The 24152-nt window shown below is 39.6% G+C and overlaps 1 protein-coding gene across 10 annotated transcripts in view; it reads right to left on the bottom strand.

Annotated features, from left to right (window-relative positions):
- The window catches only part of LOC120312191 (collagen alpha-1(XI) chain-like), a 129064-nt gene that overhangs the window by 87704 nt on the left and 17208 nt on the right, over positions 1–24152 (bottom strand). For 8 of the 10 annotated variants that reach the window (XR_005557813.1, XR_005557814.1, XM_039352558.1 and 5 more), the window contains 5 exons: positions 14736–14903; positions 14129–14342; positions 12471–12633; positions 5022–5144; positions 2177–2314 (listed from right to left, as the gene is read on the bottom strand). Coding sequence is in view for 7 of the 10 variants with exons in the window: in XM_039352558.1 (XP_039208492.1) it covers positions 2177–2314; positions 5022–5144; positions 12471–12633; positions 14129–14342; positions 14736–14903 (806 nt within the window). In the remaining 3 variants the exon portion in view is untranslated. Of the gene's footprint in view, positions 1–1883; positions 2136–2176; positions 2315–5021; positions 5145–12470; positions 12634–14128; positions 14343–14735; positions 14904–24152 lie in introns of those variants that run through there. The other 2 variants (XM_039352559.1, XM_039352563.1) reach the window with 2 other exon arrangements.

Here is a 24152-nt window from a genome sequence, read left to right on the forward strand (position 1 = left end):
CAGCAAATTAGGAGAGTCTCCTAACAACCTTTAGGTCTTTATTAAAAAGCATACAGTTGATCTTCTTCAGGTTTAACCAGCAGGTTTAAGCAGCTTGTGATTAAGTAACATCTTTACTCAAATCTTCACAGTATCTTTGCAACATACTGCTCCTTAATATTTTAAATAGGGGGAAGGAGAGAGAGATCATCTATGCTGCCTGAACTGCAAAGCATATAGAACTTTTGCTATTTTCTTTTCAAAATCATCGGAGAAGAGAAAACAGGGGTGGGAACATGGAAAATATTGAATAAAATGGGCAAAAGGAGAGATATGAAACCATTATCACCAGGAAAGCAAACTGGATCCAACTATTTTTGTGGAAGAAACTGCTGATTAATCAGTAACAGTTTTTCCTGAATTAACCTCTTCAAGCTACAGTATCTTCCAATGTCATATTTGTAGTTTCGATGGCAGACCCAAACTTGGACCTATTACTGATAGAGTATTATTAATGTCCTAACACAGAAAGCCATTTTCTGAAAAATGTAGGCAATTTGCAATTTTAAAAAAATCATTTACAAGAATTTTGAATAGGAAAGATATGTACAACTTATATACATTAAAAGAGTACATTTGTATGCACCTACTTTTTGTGCATGTTATTGTTTCCCTCAATCCTACATTGGCTATGCAGTGCCTAGAAAATTTTTAGCTCTGGGCACCACATTTTGAGAAGAAGATTGAGAAATGGAGTGTATCCGAAGGAGAGCAGCCAAAATGATTAAAGACTGGAAGGAAAAAAATTATGAAGAGCACTTGAATTTATTTAGCTTGGAGACCAGAAAACTTCAGAGAGACATGATAGCTGACTTCATGTATCTGAAGGGCTGTCACATAGAAGATGGAGTGGAACTATTTAGAACTGTTGCAGAAAATGGTAATATGTAACAGTGGATTTAAATTATTTCATTTGCACAATTTTTCTAAGACATAAGCTATTCCATGCCTCAGAAGATGGTAGACTCTCCTTTATTGGAAGTGTATACACAGAGACTATATGGACATCTGCCGGAGATGTGCAGTAAAGAGGATTCAAATAAATGATCTCCAAGATTCCTTTTAACTCTTACATTCCACTATATCATGTTTCAATTTGCCCTGGTTTGAGTTCTCAGAGTGGCCATATTCTGTATTTTTTGCATGTGCTAAACCAAAATATGTTTTCATTTAAGGATAACAAAATTCAAAACCTGATAAGATGATGGAAGTGCTTTGATGATGTTGAGGCATATATTTACAATGTCATTTTTTGAAAAGGCACTTAGTGATCCAGATCAATAGCTGTTATCTCAGCTTTTTATTCAAAGAAAATAAACCCTGCATATGGTAGCTAAGGAACCCTGTGATATTTTAATTATAAGCCATCTCCAAAAGATGGACTTAATGCAGGTATTTCCAACTGTGATAATAAATGAGGACTACCTTTATTATCATTCTGGTGGTGCTTCTAAAATATTTTCTCCTCCAACTGTTTAGCACCAGGATCTAGATAGCTCCTAAAACTAATGCATTGTTTATAATGGTCCAAAGTGCAAAGATCCATGAGTTCACTTCCCAAAAGAGGGTTTGGCCCCAATAGAACAACATCTGGCTGTCAGAGGCTATCAGAGGCTGATGCCATAGTACCAAAAAGGAGCCAATAAAAGTCTATATACAGATATTTTCCTGAGACATATCATGAATTCCTTCAGCTGCCCATCCACATAGAAATTCCTCTTTCACCCTCTTCCTGAACTGATCATGCGCTCCCTCGATTTTGACTGAACATCAGAAGGAAATTTGAAAATGGATTGGCCTGGCACTTGATGGAGAAGAACATGTCTTCAGGCGTTAAAACTCACCTGTGTTTGGGACTTTGCAGCCAATCAGGGCTAATGGAAGTGGAGTCCTTGAGTTCCCTAGCCAGAGGCTATTGCATATGGCACCATCAGCCCTCATGCAAGACAGTCAATGGGCAGCCATAAGGGCAGAAAGGCCAGGTACTCTGGGAGCAGTTCTGCCTGAAGAACCACTGATGATAAAGCAAGAGGAAGCTGCTAATTAGATGGGTTAGGCATGTTAGGGGGCAGTGGGTTAGGCTGGCAGGAACCAGAAGTTATTAGATCAGCAGAGAGCAGTTAGTTGCACTCTCTACCTCGCCTGAGGCTGGAATGAGCGAGGACTTCTCGAGGGACTCTTTGTTTCTCTTCTTCTTGCCTCTACCTTTCTTCCTGCCCTTGCCCTTTCCTTTGCCTCTGCCTTTGCCCTTCTTGCCCTTCCTCTGTGGAATGTTCTGCACAAAGGGGGGAAGGGGGGTCAGATAGATAGAAAAGGGGAGAAAAAGGGGAGGGGAAGGAAAGAGAAAAAGAGAGAGAACAGGCACTTGAGAAAGAAAAAAAAATACTTCCCCATTTCCTTAGAACACCAAAAGTCACCACCCATACATCCAGGCTCAGCTACCAGGAAACCATTCACAAGAGACAGACATGAACATGGCATCAACACCTTGGAGAACACAGAGGAAAGACCATCACACAACAAATTAATTTGTGATTCAATACGACTTTCGGGAGAAGACAGGTTTGGGATAGTAAGAATGTAATCTGTTTCTTTTTATCCATATGCTCAGAAATTGCCCTAATTCTATCCTTCTCAGTATTCTGGGGAGCAATCCTTCTTTCTTTTTTTTATCTGTGGGCTAGTCATCTAAGACACCTAAAGGACCATTCCCAGGAATCCCAAGGGGAAGTAATTTGAGTTACTTATGAGCCTTATCTTTAGGAGATAAGTCCTGGGGCAGATCACTTTATGGATATAAAAGAGGTGTAAAGATTTCCACAAATAGTGGAAAGGATACAGCTAAAGCAGCATAGGATAGTGTCTCGGCATTTCCATCATCTACCAGATTACTACTGCTTACAGTGAAAAAGTTCCAGAGACAGCAAACAATTACAACACTAAAATGATGGCAAATATGTAATGACATCATCATGTAGATGCTGTGATTATGTATTTCTGAGGAAGCCACATTCAACAGGCCCAAACTTCTTAAAGGCAGGGACAAGACCTGACAAATAGACAAACTTTCATTTTTCCAGCAAGCCACTTTTTTAACCATTCTTCCCCAAGGAAATTGGAAAATGCGTGTTTAAAATAGCTATAGGAGGACTGCAATTGGCAAAAGCTTGAGTGAGGAGAAGATGGATATCTATAAAAATGTAAGTCCAATGGTCTGTAGAGGGGCATTTATATTCTTTTATAAGGATTTTCCCAGATGGTTTAATGCCCCTGAAATTCTCTCACTCCCGTTCGTTACTTCTTGATTTTACTAAATCAGCACTGTCAAATATTAGGTTCAGCTCTATTCACCCTAAGAAGATTCTTAAAAAAAAAAAAATCAGGAGGAGTTAACCAATGAAAAACTATCAAAAGGCATAAACTGTCATGAGAAGCAGCTTACTTCCTCAGATGCATCTGATGGTGAGCTGCATTTCACACAAAAAACTACAGTATGCCTTTTAATACAACTTTTAATGGGAAAAGATACTACTAGATTCCTGATTTTTTTTCCCCCACCATAGATTAACCCAGCTCTCCTCCTATAACAACGATAAACTACTGAACAGGAAAAGTATACCTGCTTAGTATAAAGTTCTAAAATCTGTATCAAATCCTTAGAAGGGGAGAGAGATCCATTTATTTATTTGTTTGTTTCTTAAAATTATTTGCTGCCCGTCTCACCATGGGACTATGTTGGGCTGCTTATGACAATAAAACAGAAAAAAATGATTAAAAATATAAACATAACAATAGCCAAGGAATGAAACCATTAAAAATAAAAATGGAAGTATAATAATATGGAATTAAAAAGAAGGGCAGATATGGAGCAGGAGCACAGGGAGGAGGTGGGGTCCACTAATTAGCCCAGTAGCCACCTCCAGTGATGTAGTCCCTATTGGGTCCCCAGGCCAACCAGCAGAGCCAACTCTTCAGGCCCTTATAGAAGGATAGAAGAATGAGGGAAAACCTCACCCCAAATGGAAAGATGTTCCAGAGGGATAGCACTACATCAGGGAAGGCTCTTCTCCTGGATCCCATCAATTCCTTGGCTAAAGGGATCCTCAGCAGGCCTCCTCTGCTGATAGGATTAGGGCAAGCTTGTCTTAGCACTGGATGGGACAGTTCATCAAGCAATCTGGACCCATGTCATGGAGGACTTTAAAGGTCATAACGAATACCTTGAACTGCACCCAGAAGCAAACTGGCAGCCAGTGCAGCTTGCAAAGTAGTGGTGTAACATGGGTTATTTTATAGGCCCCAAAGACTGCTTGTGCCACTGCACTTTCTACCAGTTGAAACTTCTGAATGCATTTCAAGAGTGGCCCCATATAAATCATATTGCCATAATCCAGACAAGTGATGACCAGGGCTTGAGTTCTCATCCAGGAAAGACTGCAGCGGGTGCACAAACCGAAGCTGTACAAAGGCTCTCCTAGTCACAACCACCCCTGTTCTTTAAGCAGGAGCTGCAAGTCCAGGAGAACAGTTGCAGATTGGGTTTGAATTGGGTAGCACAAGCTCAAAGATGTCAAAGACCCTGATCTTGAAGTTCCATACACCCAAAGCCACTTAGTCTTGCCTGGGTTCAGTTGTAGCCCACTATCCCGTATCCAGGCCCCTATAGCCTCCAGGCATCATGACAGGGTAGCAACAGCATCACTCAAGTCACAAGATATGGAAATGTAAGCTTGAGTATCATCAGCATATTAATGATATCTCTACCCACAGTTATTTAGAGTAACATGGAGAAAGAGAAACTTTTATATTTAAAACAGAGAGCAGGGACTCCATAGTGCTAATCAACTGGGTGTTAGTTTCATTCTCACAAGCAAATGTCTTTCTTTGGGTGTCTGCAGGGAATTTGGCATAAAGGATTTTCCTAGGAGTCATAGCCAGGAACTTGGCTATTAGCAGCTCCTGCCTTTTGGTTGTCTACCTACCTCTTCTGCATCCTGAGTCTGCAATTTATAGATGAGTTGTCTGCTGCAATCAGGCATGTAATCCTGGCAATATTGGGCAGCAGCTGCTGGGTCTGGCACAAGCAGTAATTGTTGGAGATCTCCCTGAAGAGGAAGAAGCACAGTACAACCATTCAGAATCTTTTTAGGAACATATGATATGCTTGCAAATCCAAGACTTTATTGTGTAGAAAAGTTCAAGTATAGTATATTTTACACTCTTAAGCACAACTCTAAAGAAGTGAGATTATACATCTAAAAAAATTACACATTTTAGTTGTTGACGCTTACAGAATATTAACTCAGACTGCCGTTATCCAGAGCTTAACCATGTAGCCATCCTCTACCAATTTTTTTTCTCAAAACAATTTTTATTAGTTTTCCATTTTACACCAACACAGCTTAAGAACCCACGTTGAAACATGGTGATCCATTTTTTTTAAAAAAAACAAGCAATGACATAGTAAATTATACCTAGTATTTCTTAAAAATTTCCCTCTCTATCTATATCAGCAGTTCTCAACCTATGGGTCGCGACCCCATTTGGGGTTGATCGATCATTTCTCGGGCGATCCGCCATTTTTCCCCCTCGGGGGGCGCCGCCGCACATGCGCACCACGCATGGGGGTGGCGCCGCGCATGCGCGGCACGTTTGTGTGACGGGGGTCGCCATCACACAAACATTGAGAAGCACTGATCTATATAAAATATTATAATTGAATTAATACACTTTCAAATAAATTCATTCATTACTATATCTAACCATCAACTGCATTAATCAATAAAAAATTTAATCTATAAAAACCTATATTTCTTCACACATTTAAACTTAAACTTAATAAACTCCATTTATTTAAAAACATTATAATCAAGTCAATATCTTTCTAAAACCAATTCATTCGCTAATATAACATTTCATCCAAAATATATAATTAAAAATAAACTAACATTCTCTATCTATTTATATTATTACAGGCTCATTAAAACATTTCTAAAACAAATGTTTATTAAATATATCACTCTATATAAATTTCATTAATCAATAAAAGTTTGCAAACTCATTATCCATCCCAAAGATCCTGTATCATGCTTTCTTAATTTTGCAAATATTTAATCTTAAACTAACATATTCATTTACTATTCAGGTGCCCCAAGTGTTTTTTTATTTAAGCATTATTAACTCCAAAAATAAATTCTTCTCTTTCTCACCAATCTTCTATTATTTTTCTCTGTGTCTCCAAATCTCCAATAATTAATTCCATCATTTCTCATATTTCAGTTTTTTCTCATTATACCATCTCTAATATTAAAAACATATAAAGCCCTTTTAACAAAGTCAAATCCAAATCAATCCAGATTACTATAAGGCCTTTACCACTTTACTATAATCAAATTTAATATTTGTATCTTATTCTAGGTTTCTTTCCAGTCCAAACAGGTTTCCATAATCGGGCCTCTGCCTGCCACACTATACACTCCAGAAAGAAAATTCCCATTGCACAATTTATTAAATTAATACAAAACTTATAATTAATCTGAATGGCTCATAGCAGCACATCATTTCCCCTTTCTTTTAACATTAAATAATTTTCATTTAAAATCCTTTCTTTTATATCGTCCTCTTTGATCATGTGTTTCTCTTCTTCCCATGTTTTTTTCTCTGTCTCAAATTCAAATGGTGTCTGCAAGCCAACTTGTCCTTCTGAAGCGAGATCATCTAGTTCCTTATCATAAGTCCTTTGTTCGTTCATATCAAGTCTTTTTTCCAAAATCAATTGATTATCCTACTGTGAATTTACTTCTTCCACCTCAGTAAGCAGGGCACAAGCCTCTTGTGTATAAACTGATGTTTCATTTAGTCCTTGTCTTTTGCCTTGTCAAAACAAAGAAATCTCCTTTGAATAAGCAACTATCTTCTCCGTATTTTCCAAAATTTTGTCCAAAATATATTTATAAGTAATATCTACACCGATTTCCTCCATCTTTATTAGCTTTCAAGTCCTTATCCTTTTAGAGGAGACTATATTTAAAAAATGATCACAATATCCACCCCTTCCCAGTTTCCTCGCCTTTTTCCTTTGTACAAAATAAAAGCCTTTCCAGCGAAGAAAAGATAGCAAGTACAATGAATAAATTTGTCAGAGAGTGTCCCCGGAAAGTAATCAAATATTCAATCTTTCCAGACACCATCAAAAATAAAAGCAAACAATATTCTCCAAATATTAAAAAAACTTTCTTGAGGCTCCCAATATCGAAAAATAAAATCATCCATCCATTAAAACAAAAATCAATTTAATCCTTTGTGCTTCTCTTCCCCCATTTAAAAAGCCGCTTCACCAGAGAAGGAAATAAATCCAAGGAAAAAAAAGACTTTTCACAGGCATAAAGGAAATAGAGGTAAAAGGAAAGTCTCACCGAGTTCTCCACGGTGGGTCCATTTGGTTAGCTGATCTTGTGGCTTGCGGTTGGCGCAGCTAAATGATCAGCCATTTTATTGGCCGATCTTTACCCTGTCAGCCCAAAGGATATACTCGAGGCACAGAGGATGCTGCCACTCCTCTGCAACAATCTGAGAAGGCTCCTCAATGGTAGACGCTCCTCCAGAGTGTCTTTTCGACCCTCTAAGGGGTCTACCAGCAGAGGAAACTCGATTGGCAAAGGGATGACTCCCTTCACTCGACCGCACCACCGCAAACCGGAACCAGAAGCCTAGCCATCCTCTACCAATTTAATGGACTGTGAGAATAACCCTGGGAGACAAAATGAAGAGCCACAGCCGGGGCAACGGTCAAACAAGAGATATCTCAGCCCACAGAAAGAAAGGGGTGGAGAAAGCATCTCAGAAGGGATCCTCCCTAATTCTCTGGCAAGTAAAGGCAGTAGCATCCTATAATCTTACAGTAAAAGTAATATTAGTACTCATGATTTGGTTTCCTTTCTGGACTACCTCAAAGGATTGACACTAGTCTTGCAAGGCTCAAATCACTTTTTCCTTCCTTTGCCTTTAATTTCTGAAGAACTAATGAGAGTTAGTTTCTCCAACTGCCTTCCTGATGTGGGGTGAGATAGTTCTCATCTGACCATTGCCTTGGCTACTGTTCTTCTTCCTGTTTCCCAAGGTTATTATAACCCTTTGCTTAAAACAGGGTAAACCTGTGGTTCAGTCTGGCCCTGACTGATACTCAGTTGCTAAGTTTTAAATTGCCTCATATATCCAAATCAATTTAACTATGGCTCTGGATGTACCTAACTCTCGTTCCATTGTGTGTATACCTCCTCTCACTCCTTACTTGATTTAATACAAGTGGAACAAACCAGCTGATCTATTAGTCACTCTAAATCTGGTGGTCTTTTAACCTTGCTCAAGAAAGCCAAACACACACACACACACACACACACACACACACATTCTGCCAGTTGTGAAGTTTGCAAATAACTCTGTGCACTTCAAAAACTTGGATATTTGTATATTAACCACAGTTAGTATAACAAAGAATGCCCGCTCAATCTTTTCTGTCCTCTCCCTCTTTTTATAGCTCAGAATCAGAATGCCAACAATAGCTATATTAAATTTTTACGACTGCACACAAACACATTCTCTTATGCAGCTGAACATGCCCCAGCTCCTCTTGCTCAACCAGTGTGACCCTAGCAGTCCTGGTGTATGGAGAACATTTGCTCCCAATTAATCATCTCCTAAAGTATGGACAGTAGGCCTACTTCCAGAAGAGCTCACAAAACCGCTGCTCCCACCTGCTCAGCTGGGACCCACAATTAATCTGCTCCCAGCATTCTTGAGGTGATGGAAAGGAAGAGAAATTAAGAAGCAAGACGGAAAGTGGACTACAGTGAGTCATGGACCAAGAGATGGGGTCAGGTAGGGACAGGGAAGGCTAGATCAAGGCAAAGAAGCCCTGTGGTTAAAAAAAGGAAGTCACAGGGGAAGGAGCAAAGCAGCCAGTATTGGGAAAATGTCAACATTCCCATAATTCAAAAATAAACACAGAGAAGCATATATGCACCCAAATGAACCCAAACTCAAATTCCAACTATATACACATACAAGAAAACCAAACATTGAAGAATCAGTTGATATATAAATAACAGCTGCACGTGGTAGTCAGGCAAACAACGTGGTTCAGAGCTTGCCTTTATTCCTTTAAACATTACAGTATATTCATGGCTGGATTTGTTATGTTGGTTCCTGAGGACATCAAGCATTCATACATTCCTTGCATAGAAAAAGTGGTTGGGCAGCAACTGGTGGAAGCAGATTATCTGAACTTGTTTCAGTCTGGTTTCAACTCTGCATTCAACATGCATATGATACCGGTGATGTCTGGCAGGACCAGGATAGGGGTATTGCATTCTTCCTACTCCCACTTGATCTCTTAGTTGTTTCCAATATTATCATTCATTATTTCTTCTGAATCATATCCAACATTTCGAAGTGGGCGACAATCTGTGTCCCATTCTTGTAATTATGTTTCTTAATTTTCATCATTAGAACTTTTAAATCTTCTGTTATTTTCAGCTGTTAAGAGTCATGCCATCAAGAGGGTGTGGGTTTCTGGTATTTCTTCCTCCAGTTTTAAAATCACTGTCATCATTTTCCGGTCCAGCTTCCATCAACATATATTCAGCATATCAGCTGAATAAATAACAGGAGAGTATGCAGTCCTGTTGCACTCCTTTGCCAGCGAGGAGCCACTATGTTTTGCCATGTTCCATCTTCACTGTAACTTCCTGGTTTGTGTAAAGGTTTTGCATAAGAGCAAATGAGATACTCTGGGATTCCTGTTTTGCTAGGCATGTATGGTTTGTCCAGGTGGTTTTCTTGATAAAAAAGTTTTACCCTTTATTTTGAAATGATGCCTTTGAAATTGTCACTAAGGTGATCATTTCTACAACATCTTCCTATATTGTTGCTGGCCAACATAGATGCCCACTTGCTTTAGCTTTATGACTTGAGTGGCTCTACTTGGCAAGGACTCTGGAGTTCTTTGCTTCTCCTTTTCAGAAAGACCCTTCATCTCACCATGATGAGGCAACACAACAGGACTCGAGGGAGAGAAAAGTGGATGCGAATCCATTAATATGCAATGAACATACTGAAGAGTTTCAAAGGACTGGATGCATGTGTCTGTTGATTATTTACAGAAATGTCCTTCACACATTTAAGTTTATACTTTATCGCATGCCACAATGAACATGACTGCAGCATACACAGAGATTTCACAGAACTAGAAGAATGGAAGAGAGCTTCACAAGGCCCTGTCACTTAATTATAACAATAATAATTTGTAAAACTATTCAGTTCTCCCTGCAAAAAAATGTTTCATCTTGAATCCCACATCCACTGCTTCCCAATTCTTTTGAATGCATGTTTTTTGCTCGATGTAAAAGAGAAGATTACAAAACAGAGAAGCTCTATGGGAAAAAAACATATAGCCCAGTTTGGGAACAGTCTTCTGGATTCCACTCCACCTGTCTCTAACTCAACCGCAGAGATCCCTTCCACCATCTTCATTATAAAAGGGAGTTGCCCCTCAGCAGCCACCCACTGCTAAGCTGACATTTCTAGGCATTCCCTCAGTCACTGCCCAAATTACCAGAGGCAGGTGGCCCTAAGCCAAGGTTTTCCAAGCATTACAACAAGAAATGCTTGTTCTTGGCCACCCCCAAGCCAACAGCCTAGACGCCTTCAAAAATCTTGTGCCCTCTGACATTTTATGCCTGGAGAAAGAATGCACTGGGGGGGGGGAGGAAATGAGACTTTTCTCTGCTTTCAAGGCTATTGAAACTAATGGTGTCCTTTGTAAATGAGAAATCCCTAAATTGTCTTCCTGAAAAGTCTCCCATTTAAAAGGAGAGTATGCATTTAAAAGGAGAGTCTGGAATGCTAGTGGCATACAATCCTCTCTGTCTTTTTCTTCTTCTATCCTTTCCTTGGTTTCTGTTTCTTGACTCTCTGTCATTAGCAATATAGTCTTTTGAGTTCTGTTCTGTAGGTTTTCCATCTTCTATGATTTATTTCTAATTACCACTCAGCTTTTCATCCAAACTGTCAAGATTCCCCTCCTTCACAGATACTTAATTGAAAGCCCTCCAACATTCCTTGGGGAGTTGAACATGAGTTCAACTATTATCTATGGTATATATTATCAATGCGCTCATCTTCTTACCACACCCCCCCCAAAATGAATGGACTCCAAATCTCAGCCCTGTCATTTTGGATGGCCCCTTCCCAACAATTCCCCTGTCTGCTGATCACACAACTACTTCGATAAGAAAGGCCTCCAACATAAATCAGCCAATTCAGTATAAGCATATAAAGTCAGACTGCCGAGCCTTCTCAACCACACAGGCAGCAAGTGCTGAAGAGGGAAGGAAGCAAAGGGAAGATGACAGAGTACACAAATCAAATCAGTTTAATACAGCCAGATGGACAGAAACAGTAAAATATCCAATTGTAGGTGATTTACACACACACGTATATAAAAATGCACCGAGCAATGATCTAATGATGAATAAAAACACATGTAATAAAATTAATTTTAAAATAAAAATATTAAAAAGATCTAAAAATATTATTTATCTTTTTTATGTTTCTGATGAATCTCCAGTGCTGCTGCGTAGAATCTAGCCACCTGTGCTGTAATCACAGCCTGTTCATCCTTAAGCAGCCAATGGAGATAAGTAGTGTCAGAATGGCCAGGATACCTATTGATTATTGGGAGGATATGGTTTTTTCGAATATTTCTATAGAAAGAGCATCAAAGGAGAATGTGTCCAACGGTCTCCACTTCCCCTGAACCACAGGAGCAGAGTCTTTCAGTCAATGGCATCTTTTTATACTTATTGTACAGGATGGCTGATGGAAGCGCATGGCACTGTGCAAGCGAAAATGCTTTCTGGTGGTTTGCTGACTCCAACTGGCTAAGATAACTGGCGGGAGTAACAACATATTTAATAGAGTCTGGAGCCAAGAACAATGGAGCTATCCCTAAGTCTGCTTAGTGTAGTGTGCACAGTACACAAGTCGCTGGTTTTCCATGCTTGGAAATCAATTTGTTTTTCCCCATGGCAGCAGAGCAGGGATAGAGCAGAAAAGGTCATCTATATTCTGTGAGGCTTTATAGCTCTACAAAATATATGATGGTGCAATCTGTCAATTCCAGGTCCCTAGCAGCCTCCTGTAATCTTGCCAAGCACAGTGAAAGAAATGGCACAACTGGCATGGAGGGAGAAAGACCTAGAATCAGGAGATGCTAAGGTGGTTGCATGAAAAGGTGAGGTGGAGGGATCTGTACTCTAACATCACTGGAATCAGCAAAGAGACATGTATAAGTTAGCTTCAGCAATGTAACTGATTGATATTTTCTTTAGAGTGGGAGAAATGATTTGAGGTTTGTGAATAATTTTTCCTACCTCAAAAATGTCTTCATCTGGTCGACGTGCCCCAAGCAAGGTGACCCCATCGATACTGACAACTGGCTGCTTGCTTCGCTTCAGGGGTAACATTATAGCATCTTCACAGTCAATGCTCAAAGATACACTTTCACCTTTCACACTTAGAGCAATGCGGTGCCATCTGGTAAAAGACAGTAGAATTAAGCAACTTAGTGGGACAAAAGCAGCATTGGCTTGGGAACTTCAAAGATAGATCAGATAAAGTTTATTACTGTGCAATCATTCTGCCTTATTCACAAAAAGAAATGTATCTTCCAGTTGTAATCCTCCCAAGAACTCTTACTTTCTTACTGTATTCATTCATTCATTTATTCATTCGTTCATATTAAGGAATAGAATAACCGCATAATGCCTTTCCATTAATAGTGCAATAAACCTTCCATTTGGAAGCATCACAGATAAATCTTACTTTCATCTAGCAGCACAATGAGTTTTGCTAACATGCTAAACTGCCAAATATGTTTTACAGGTTCCACCCTTTTTCTTTATGTAAATCACTAGATTTCATGAAAAGCCAAGGATTACCACTGTGATGCTTTGAGACAATATAAAATACATGAACCCACTTCCAACTTAAGAGTTTTTAAAAAGTGGCTGAAATCTCATGACCAAAAGTCACAAGATTTTACTCTTCCCAGTAGAACTTGACAGTTTTAGATAATGATTGCTTATAATATTTTTTCCTATAAACTGTTTTACATATCAGCTGAAAGCAGGACCAAGGGTTGAGGTCAATTACAAATCTGGTCACTAAGAAATAATAATAATAGTTATAGAAGGAGTCAGTTTAAACTTTTAGTAGGTTTTCATTAATGTATTGTCACAATTACTCCATATCTGGGATGAAGAAAAGAACTGGCTAAGATTACCCAATATAATTCCTGGGGTGAGGTGGGGGATTTGAAAACAGCTCTGACATAAATCAAGCCCAATTTTCCCTACCTATAATCTCCAGCTGTGTAACACACTACAATCCTCATGCTGATTGAGGAATAAGGAAATTGTGCTCAACATAACCAGAAAGTGCCAGAATAAGAGAGCTGTTCTGAGCATTATATTACAGGCACCAAAAAACATTTTTTTTAAAAAAAAAAGTATCAGTGGTATTTGATTTTCTTGTAGTGCTTTGATCATCAAGAAAATATGTTTAACAGTGACAACAATTTGATAAACATTGATGCATATAAGAAGGGGAGAATTATGCTTTTATCACACAATTTTAGTTCTATTAAACCATCTAAGACACTATTGACTTAACTCTGTTTAGTAGTTAAGATACAGTAACTGTACCTAAGAAGCTGTACTTTACAGCAAGTAGTTTTTGCAAACCAAAATTGTTGAGATTTGGGGATCTTTAATCCTGGGATTAAAATCAAGAGTGTTGATGTGTGTGTGTGTGTGTGTGTGTGTGTGTGTGTGTAAATATTACCTTTCTCAATCCGCCACAGCAAAGAACCTGTGATGTATCCCTTTAAAGACAACTGCAAAAGTAATCCCATTAAAAAACACACTCAAACTAAGTAATATTTCAGTCTTATCCACATTTATGTGATAAGATAACCATTTCTAAATAGCGTCCCTCTATTTTGTTTTCCTATCCCAAAATCCCAACTCACTTGCCATCAGCCAAGTTGACTCTGTGAAAATGAGGATAGTCCTCGGGCACTGGAAAACCCAGCTGGTCTTCATAGAGGAAAACAGGGGAACGTCCAATCTCTACACCAAGCTGCTGTACACCACGTTCATCATACAGGGAAAACAGAAAAGATTGGCTGCCTTTGAGTGCTCTCATTGTGGCTAATATTGAAAAGTCCACTGGGAAGTGGCCATCTGTAAGAGGAGGAGATAATGCATCCTGAAAAATCAACAGAGCCAGAAACCCAACAAGCACCTTAACCCATCCCCAAATATATCCATCTCCCTTTTCCCCAACCTGAGGCTTTACACAATTTCTAGTAGTCCTGAATCCCTGAAAGATTTAGTGCAGAATAAGTGTAGAATTCAAAAAAGGTTCCCCTTTAATTTCAGCCAGTCCTAGTTTCCCAGATGGCCACATACAATGCATGTGTTTGTCCTCAGCTTTTTGCAATTTTAGGAAACAAGTTTTAAAACACATCTATCTTTTGCACTTTGAAAAATCATTTTGAACACATGCAAGTGATGGGGCCCTAAGATACATATATAAATCTGCTTTGGGGTCCAACTAACTATGCTTTACATTACCAGGAAAGAGCTGCCTTGTGGGAGTGATGAAATGAGTCCGATTCTCCAGGCGGAAGGCCAGGTCAGTTTCCTCCGATCCATTCCTCTGAGTGCAGATCCCAGCAGCGATGGTGACCCCATTCTTGCCCTCCTGCACGCCAAATGCCTGGAGCACATCCACAAGGCCATCTGGAAGAGAAGTACAGGACACGGTCCATCCCAGCCTCACAGCAAAGTAAAATAAGGACGGCTCATGCTTTCCAGCTCACTGCTTTTCCTTTCTTGCGAAGCCTGTTTTACCAGAGGCAACAAGATGTGCTTAGAAAATAATGGGAAATGTGTCTGAAATCCCTATCAGCTCTAAGACAACTACTATCTCTCTTATCACTATTAAGAAGCAGTTGAACATAAATTCTCTGAGCAAAAAAGAGACAGTGAAAGGAAAATCACAAGGGGTGCCAAGAAAGATTACTTACATAAGGCAAAACTATGTTGCTGTTATATATAACTTTTTGGTATGCTTTTCCCTGTTTCCCTAAACAGGTATATTCAGTGCAGTCTTTCCAAGATAGAAGATGGCAGTGAAGCTTATCCTGAAATAATGCATATTTATCCAATGAATAGGAAGTCTTTGAAATAATTGTTATTTATTTACTCAGGTGGAGACATTCAAGGGGAATCAATTCAAGAATATAGGAAGGTAGGATTTGCAACCACACTACATCAAAACTTTGACTAGAACTTGAAGTTATCATTCAAAATGAATATTCATTATAATTATAGATCATAAAATTCTATCAACAGCCAGATCTGTTGGAATAAGATTAACGAGACAGCCATTTATTTGCTTTGAACAGCAAAGCTATCATAGCCTCATCTGAATTCTTCCAAAATCTTTCCAACACAAAGATGGGTTGGTGTCTTGTATGGGCTCAGCTCAGGGCATATACATTTGCCAGATAAGGGGGGAAATGTTTCTGGTACCTAAAATATGCCACAGGCCCTTAGTTTCCAAGAAATGGAAACTGAATTATGCCTCTTAAAACTCAAGTTGTCACCATCACTATATTTTATTTCATGTCCAAGAATCATACTTTGTAAGAACACTTTAATAAAATATACATTGAATGAATGGGGGGAAGATTAGCACATCTCCTTCCTGTCTTTCCAGCATAAAACTTTTTAAAGATGTGCTAAGCTCTCTATATAATAATCTGCACAACACAGATATATTTGATATCTGAAAAATGCAAATCCCAGATATTTTTGAAACCCAAACAATTACTTTTCTCATTAGAGTGATAACACTATCCAGCTCTATGTGGTCAATGGCCAATAAATACTCAAAAATGTGCAGCCCAACTACAAAGATTGGCCCTTGCCTTGGGAACACAAGATTTCCATCCTTGGCAAGACAAGGACAATGTATAGCAACTTGTATTCTGGCCTGAAAGATAACACATCCTCTCATGTCTGGGGAAGTCAATACCACCCTAGGCATCATTATCTTATTTTGCCAAATTAATTCTTCCGAGCTTTGGCTGTGACCCCAATCTGGAGGCATCCCCAGCACTGATTGCAGTTGTGGAGTATAAAACAACACATTGCTAGTCTAAGCACCTTCCCAACCAGCATTCCTGGACCTGGACCATCCCACCCCATTCTACCCCACCTCCTTTTTGCCTGATCCATATGGCTGCCCCATTGCAGATGTAGAATGAAAGGAATGTTAAGTAAAACACAATTAAGTAAGACTTCCCCAATACTACTGCCAAACCAGTTTCAAATCCTCTGGCTGTTTGCCTTCATTTCTAGGTGCTCAATGAAGCACACTTAATTGAACAGCAAACTTTTTTGAAGAGTGTAAATTTCAGCCACATATGCAAATAATTACGAATCCATCAATGAGAAGGCTGGTTACTGAAAACATCCTATTCTGTGCTTTAAGTATTACTAACAGACTGTGACCAGAAAGTTTCATGCCTATTTCTACACAGCATGGATAGAAAATCTTTAAGAGCTGATGGCAACATTTGTAATTCTGAGATAATGTTCTGGGCACTCTCATTACAAGTTAGCAACTGAGGATTTGATCATTCATAAAGTGGTTGCCGGAGGTATGTGACCAATTAGGGACATCCATTTACTAGAAGACAGACCTGTGAGGTTGCTCTCTTTCTTCTCATTTAACACCCCAAATATTCCTTATCATTGCTGCCATGGTTGCACCTCCTCCTCCTTCCTGAATCACTAAACTTCAACCATCCATCTTTTTTTATTATTTGTAAGAATCCCAGTAGTGCTGAAGGCTTGTGCTTTGGTTTGATGCTTGATAGCTTCCCATTTTTTAAAAAAAATAAAAGAACCTAAAAAATAAAAGTCAGATAGGTCACAGAGGTTATTGGGCACTGAGAGAGTGATCTGCAGGCACATTCTTGCCATAGACATCATGTTGTCCACCCTGGTACATTCATACCTCAGACTATTTGTTCATTTGTTTATGTGTGTGTACATGTGTACAACAAGATTCGTCCGCATCTTTCTTATATAGTCCTCTACTAATAAATTCCAAGAAAAATTATCCGGCAATGAGCAAAGCTCATTGTTTACCAGTTGTTTCCTGCTTCTTTCTCTCTCAAAATATAATAAAAGCCAAGAATGCTCTTGATCTCTGTCTGACTTTGGCTGCAAAATCCTTTCCTTTTTAGATGATGGATGACATTTTATCAACAAACAAGGATTCTCCTCAAAAATATTTCCCTTCCCCTATGTGACAGAATACTTCAGCAAATTTGGGGCCTTAAATCCATTGCCACCTTCCAGATGCAAAGCATTTTTAGTGATCAACCTCACACTGAGCTGGTTATGCAGAATTTAAAATCAGCTCCACTGTCTAACAAAGAGTGAAGGTGCTTTGTGCTTGAGGTGGGGGGGGGATGAAACTTTGATTTTGGGTTTTGCTGATTAGATAGGTTTGTTGTTATAGAATTGGCAAGTATATATTATCATGTAAAAGTAAAAACCACTCTAATGGCAGAATGATGGCAGATGATACCACTCTAATGGCAGAAAGTGAAGAGAAACTAAAGAGCCTCTTGATGCGGGTGAAGAAGGAGAGTGCAAAAGTTGGCTTGAAACTCAACATTAAGAAAACCAAAATCATGGCATCCGGCCCTCTCAATTCCTGGCAAATAGATGGGGAAGAAATGGAGGTAGTGACAGATTTTATTTTTCTGGGCTCCAAGATCACCTCAGATGGGGACTGCAGCCAAGAAATTAAAAGACGCTTGCTCCTGGGGAGGAAAGCTATGGCAAATCTAGACAGCATACTAAAAAGCAGAGACATCACCCTGCCAACAAAAGTGCGTATAGTCCAGGCCATGGTTTTCCCAGTTGCAATGTATGGCTGTGAAAGTTGGACCATAAGAAAGGCTGAGCGCCAAAGAATTGAGGCCTTTGAACTATGGTGCTGGAGAAGACTCCTGCGAGTCCCTTGGACTGCAAGGCGTTCAAACCGGTCAGTCCTAGAAGAGATCAACCCCGACTGCTCTTTAGAAGGCCAGATCCTGAAGTTGAAACTCAAATACTTTGGCCACCTAATGAGAAGGAAGGACTCACTGGAGAAGGGCCTAATGCTGGGAAAGATTGAGAGCAATAGAAGAAGGGGACGACAGAGAATGAAGTGGCTGGATGGAGTCACTGAAGCAGTAGGCGTGAACATAAATAGACTCCAGAAGATGGTAGAGGACAGGAAGACTTGGAGGAATGTTGTCCATGGGGTCGCGATGGGTCAGACACGACTTCGCAATTAACAACAAAAGTAAAAAGCTGAGGTTTTATATTACTACCTTATTCCACTGCACCAAAAGGAGTCAGAAATCAATGCTTTTTCTTTTTCCCCTTTAACCATACACTTTTCTCTCTTTCCCCCTTTTCTCCCTTAATTTCTTCATTTTTTTGTATTTCTATATTTTATATTTTGATAAACTAATAAAAGTATTTGAACCCTGAAATCAGAGTATAAGCTGAGTTCCAACCTTCACCACAAAACCAGCTGGGGGACCCAGTCAGTCACTCTTAGCCCTAGGAAGGAGGCAAGGGCAAACCGCTTCTGAAATCTTGCCAAGAAAACTGCAGGGACCTATCTAGGAGGTCACCAGGTATTATACTGACTCAAAGGAATGTTTGTGTCTGTGTGTGTGCGTGCATACACACAGACACACAAAAACAATGTATATAGCAAAAAAGTATATATAGCATTTTTCTTCAATTTAGCATCCTTCAACAATAGCAATAGACTTATTTATTGCTCCATAGTGTTTTACAGCCCTGACTAAGTGGTTTACAGAGTCAGCAATCTGGGTGCCCATTTTACTGAAGGATGGAAGGCTGAGTCAACTTCAAGCTGGTCAGGATCGAACTCCAGGCTATAGGCATAGTTAGTCTGCAATAATGCATTCTAACTACTGCGCCACCAGGGCTCATCCTCTTAACAGCAGAGCCACAAAATATTGGTTCTTAGCTTCAACAAGCTAACAGCCAACAGTTTGGGAAACTAAAGTTTAAGGAACACTATTTAGAATAGGATGTCTGAAAATGTAATAACGCACCTTTCCTCTTTCATTCACATACATGCAGCTGCATTTTTAAAGAAATCCATTGATACCAAATTTGTTTTTAAAAGTTTCTGTGCTCACCCACTGGGTGATAGAATGTATATATGTTTTATATACATAAAACGTTTTATATTTTAACTGTATATGTAACTGTAAGCCACCCAGAATTACTCTACGGTAAAATAATTTTAATAAACAAACAAACAAATAAATGTTGGAGCTATTGGGAGAGGATCAGATTACCCTTCTCCACTCTGTACTCAATAATCTCAGCTTGGATCAACCCACCTTGCATTTTCTTAGGATAAGTACAAACAGAAAGGCTACTATATGCTACACATTTCATATGTTGGGTACTTGACCCCTTGAAATGATTAAAGAGAGCAATCAATGGCAATTCGTTAGGAAAACATATTTCCCACCTCCCAGAATTAGATCTGGAGAATAACTGCTTGTAGTCATTTTCTTTTACTTGAAAAATTTCACTGAAAACCTTTTCTTGAAAGATTGACCTCTGCTAGTAGCACGAACTCAGAACTTAACTGGAACAGATCAGAAGACATCACATACTCATGCCTGCCACCCTTGAGAATACTGGGAAAGAAGCTGCAGCAAGTTATTCCCCTCCATGTCTGGCAACAAACTGCAACACGTCCTAACTCATAGTAGAAGGTTGGGGGGGGGGAGTAAATAAATTTTTTTAGTCTTTGCAAGGAATGGAAAAGGAAGGAAGGGAGTAAAGTCACACTGGCCATCTAGCAAACCACAGTATGTAGCTGTCATCCAATCTTTTCCATTGAATTCTTTCTGGTCCCAACAGAGAGATGGGAATATAGAATTACTGTCCTCAGAAAAGTTCCATCTCCATCCCATCTCTCATGCTCTTTTGACCTAGCTCTATAATCTGTTTCCAGCTAAAGATAGTCCCACTGGACCCATCATCTCATTCCCCAACCTCATGCCTTGGTCCAAGCAAAGCATTCAATGGCATTTTCACATTACCTTCTCATGCTCCTCATTCAAATGCTGAGATGGCAGCTGGGCACGGCACATAAAAGAGGCTCTCTCTTTTTTTTCCCCGTTATCACCTTGTGCACAGAAATGAAGAACTGCTTGGCAAATATGAAGCTGAGAATTGAGCTTCTGCCAGTTATCCTTCTAAAAGTGTTATGGTTACCTGTTATCATTGTTGGAATACTTAGAGCAAATACTCTCTTGGGAAGCAGGAGCAAGGAACCAGGAAGGTGTCAGTGAATGGCTATCATCAGTGCACAGCAGAATTTAAAATACTGCCGCTATTAAATGTGCAAAATCAATACAAAATCCCATTCAGCATGATAGGGAGTGCTGGATTTGCACATGAAATAGGATGGGCTACTATAGCAGACATATGTGTTGATCTGTTCTTCATGTAACCTCAGATTCCATATGGAGAATATCATTCTGAACTCTTTACCATGTTTTGTTGTCACTTCTCACAAAGAGAAAACATCAGGAAAGCTTCATTTTCAGATTTCTTCCTCCCAAATGGATTTCCTTTCTATAGCAATGGGTATACATGCAGTCTTAGTCTTACTGAGAGGTCAATGGTCCACATTACAACTCTAAACTCCTAGATAAAGGCATCTTCCTTGGTTTTAGGAAGAGAACTTTTAATTCCACAGGGAACGGTTTTGTTTACTGAAAAAATAAATGATTGCAACTCTAACATGGAGGCCATCTATGCAAAAATAATGTGAATGGTTCAATTATTTTATGCAGGCTTTTATTCCAGAACAGTTTATCTCTTGCTTCCACCTCATCATTCTTACCAAATATTTACATGCCAATTAAACTGATAGCTGCATCTTGCCTTATTTATGGATGGTCACTCATCTGCTGTAAGCTAGAAAATGTGGAGGTTTAGGGATGTCCTGTGAAGTGCTGATTGTTCATAGATTGATGAATGCTTCCTGCAGACTGTAGAATAAATCTAAGCATCCATTTTTCACATAGCAAATTACAAAGTAACCTATCAGAAAATTGCTAATGAAGAAGAAAAAGAGAATATGATTGCAAAATATACTTTTATTGAAAAATAAGTCAAGGGCTTGGACCTAATATTGCATGGGGTTAAAGTTCTGTTTCTCTCAGCCCTCTGAGGAAGGTTAAGTCAAGAAAGAGATAATGGAGGAATTCCAGTAATACTGCTTTATTGTTCTGGTACTTAGTAAGAGAATCTTGAAAACCTGCCCAAGTTTGTGTCATAATAAACAAATTCAAAGCGGAGTTATTTTAAGTTTCTTTCTCAAGCTTGCTTCAATCTCTTCTTTTCTGTGCAATTGCTTCTCCAAAATTCCTCCTCGTTTCATCCTTTCTTCCATAAAGGAGTTCCATTTAGTGGCATAGTCTCTTTGGAAAGCTTCAGCTCTGCTTTAATCCAGGATGTGCAAATAAATCCTGAGTGCTGTAAGATGATGGCTGGAGAGGAGACTTTGTCAGCTAGGAAAGCAAAGGACTCCTGATAAATGTGATAGAACAAACCACAGCTGTTCAGTCCAGCAAGATGTGATGATAATGCAACTGGCTGAGTTCCTGTTGATCTTTGCCATGACTTATTAACAGGATAATGGGCCGAAAGATACTGACTCTTAGAAAAAAGGAAAATATTGTTGGGAGATTTGAAGTTTAGGTGACCCGTGTTACAAACAATTAAGCCTGGCCTTTGTCCCATGATGCAAACAGATTGACCTTGGGGTTGCTTAAGTGGGAGTTGAAGATTGTCATCAACAACTATAATGGTGAGAATAACCTTGGGAAACAGAAGGAAAAGCCACAGCCAAGGCAAAGATTGCACAAGAGATAAATCAACCCACAGAAGTGGAGGGGAGGGAAGGAATGGGGAGGGGGGGAGAAAGTGTCTCAGAAGGGACTCTCCTTAATTCTCTGAAAAGGCAAGGCAAGGGGAGAAGTGGTTTCAGACTTGCAAGATTCTGTTACTATAATCTTACAATAAAGGTAGTATTTGTACTCATGGTTTTGGTTTCTTGACTCAACTACCTCAAAGACCGACGGATATTGTTTCTATTCATGGAGGACTTTTCTAATATGGCTTTCCTGAATGAGAATATTGCAATTTTGTGGAAAAGGGATTGCCAGGATGAAGGCTGACATATTAATGCCACTTTTCGAATAGGGTTGTGATGCATAAAAACCTTGATGATTCATTAGACTATGATGGAATTGCTCAGTAGAACTTGGACAGTTTTATCATAAACATAGTCTCAAAAGATTTTTGATGCCTTCCAACTGAAACATGGCTGGATCAACCACTCTACATGCAGGAAGCTCAGAAACAAGTCCTCTGAACATGGTTTCATTTGGGAGGACACATTTCTGGGGAGATTGCTTGAGATCAACTACCAATACATAGATTATTTGATGCAGGAAATTAGCTCTGGCCTTGAGATGATTGTTCAGCTTCAATAAAGTTGAAAGTATGAGAAAGAAAGAGAGTCTAAACCAGGGGTGTCAAACTGCCAGCCCGTGGGCCAGACGCATCACATGAAAGCTGCGCCCACCTCATTGCCAGCAATGGCAAAACCGTCCCGATACGTTGCGCGATGTCACGAGTTTGACATGTCTGCTCTAAACAGTCTTGTTGCCTTTAAAACTGAGCAGTGAAGGTTATGAACAGACATTCAAGATTCTGTTAATATAGCCTACAATTAGGTAGCGTTTCAGAAATCTTTATGGTAACTGTTTCTTTATCTGGTCTAAAAAAGCTGGCTTGCATTTGTACCTGAAAAGTGTACTGGAGATATCCCATCTGTAGCTGCTCCAACAATGTTGATACTTGAAAAACAAGGCCCTTCGGGTCATAATGTCAAAGGTTAAAGTCCTGTGACCTGAAGCCAAGTGCCCTGAACTTAATGGAGTTCTGAAAAAGAGTGCACTATTATCAAAATTAATTTATGCTAAAATTGTGGGAGTCACAGACAAACAGAAAGAATTGGTGAGAGACCAGCTTAGTCACAGAATACATACGGATGGGGAAACCTCCTGCCAAACAATTATGGAAACCCTAGAAAACTTTGAAATTCTAAGCTCTATATCACTGGTTCTCAACCTTTTTAATGCCGTGACCCCCAACCGGTCATTAAGTCGAGGACTACCCAACTGGTCGTAAGTTGAGGACTACCCAACCGGTTGTAAGTCGAGGACTACCCAACCAGTCGTAAGTCGAGGACTTTCCCTGCCCACGCCAGTAACTCTCCCTGCGCCCACCGGCCTCCCACCTCCCACCCCTGGCCCTCTTTTACTTACATTTTTAGTAGATGCTCAGCAGGGAGGGGTGGAAACTTCCAGACAGCTCGCCTTCGCTGCAGACAACTTGCAGCACCGTTTGCAGAATGGGACTTTTGGCGGGCTCAGCAGGGCACAGACAGCCTGGACAATTCCTATTGGCTTTTGAAAGCCAATAGAATTAGACTCTATTCAAGAGAGACTATTCTATTGGCTTTCAAAAGCCAATAGAATAAAAGGGAGTAGCACAGCTAAGGAAAAGGGGAAAAAATGGTGGACTGTGTTGTTTGGTGACCCCCGTGAAATGGTCGTTCGACCCCAAATGGGGTCCTGACCCACGGGTTGAGAACCGCTGCTCTATATGGAAGCGCGTATGATCCACAGAGGCAGCAATGGAGAAACATGTATTAGCTGAACCATGACAAGTTTTACTGAAGCTTTAAGCTAAGTTCTATGAGCACTGGAGATGCAAACCCTGAACTAATGACTTTAAATAAATATTTGTGCACTGTAGAAAGAGATGTGTGCTTCTCTAATG

The sequence above is a fragment of the Crotalus tigris genome, unplaced genomic scaffold, assembly GCF_016545835.1.
Source record: "Crotalus tigris isolate CLP2741 ecotype Arizona unplaced genomic scaffold, ASM1654583v1 scf7180000018445.1570621, whole genome shotgun sequence".
Classification (NCBI taxonomy): domain Eukaryota; kingdom Metazoa; phylum Chordata; class Lepidosauria; order Squamata; family Viperidae; genus Crotalus; species Crotalus tigris.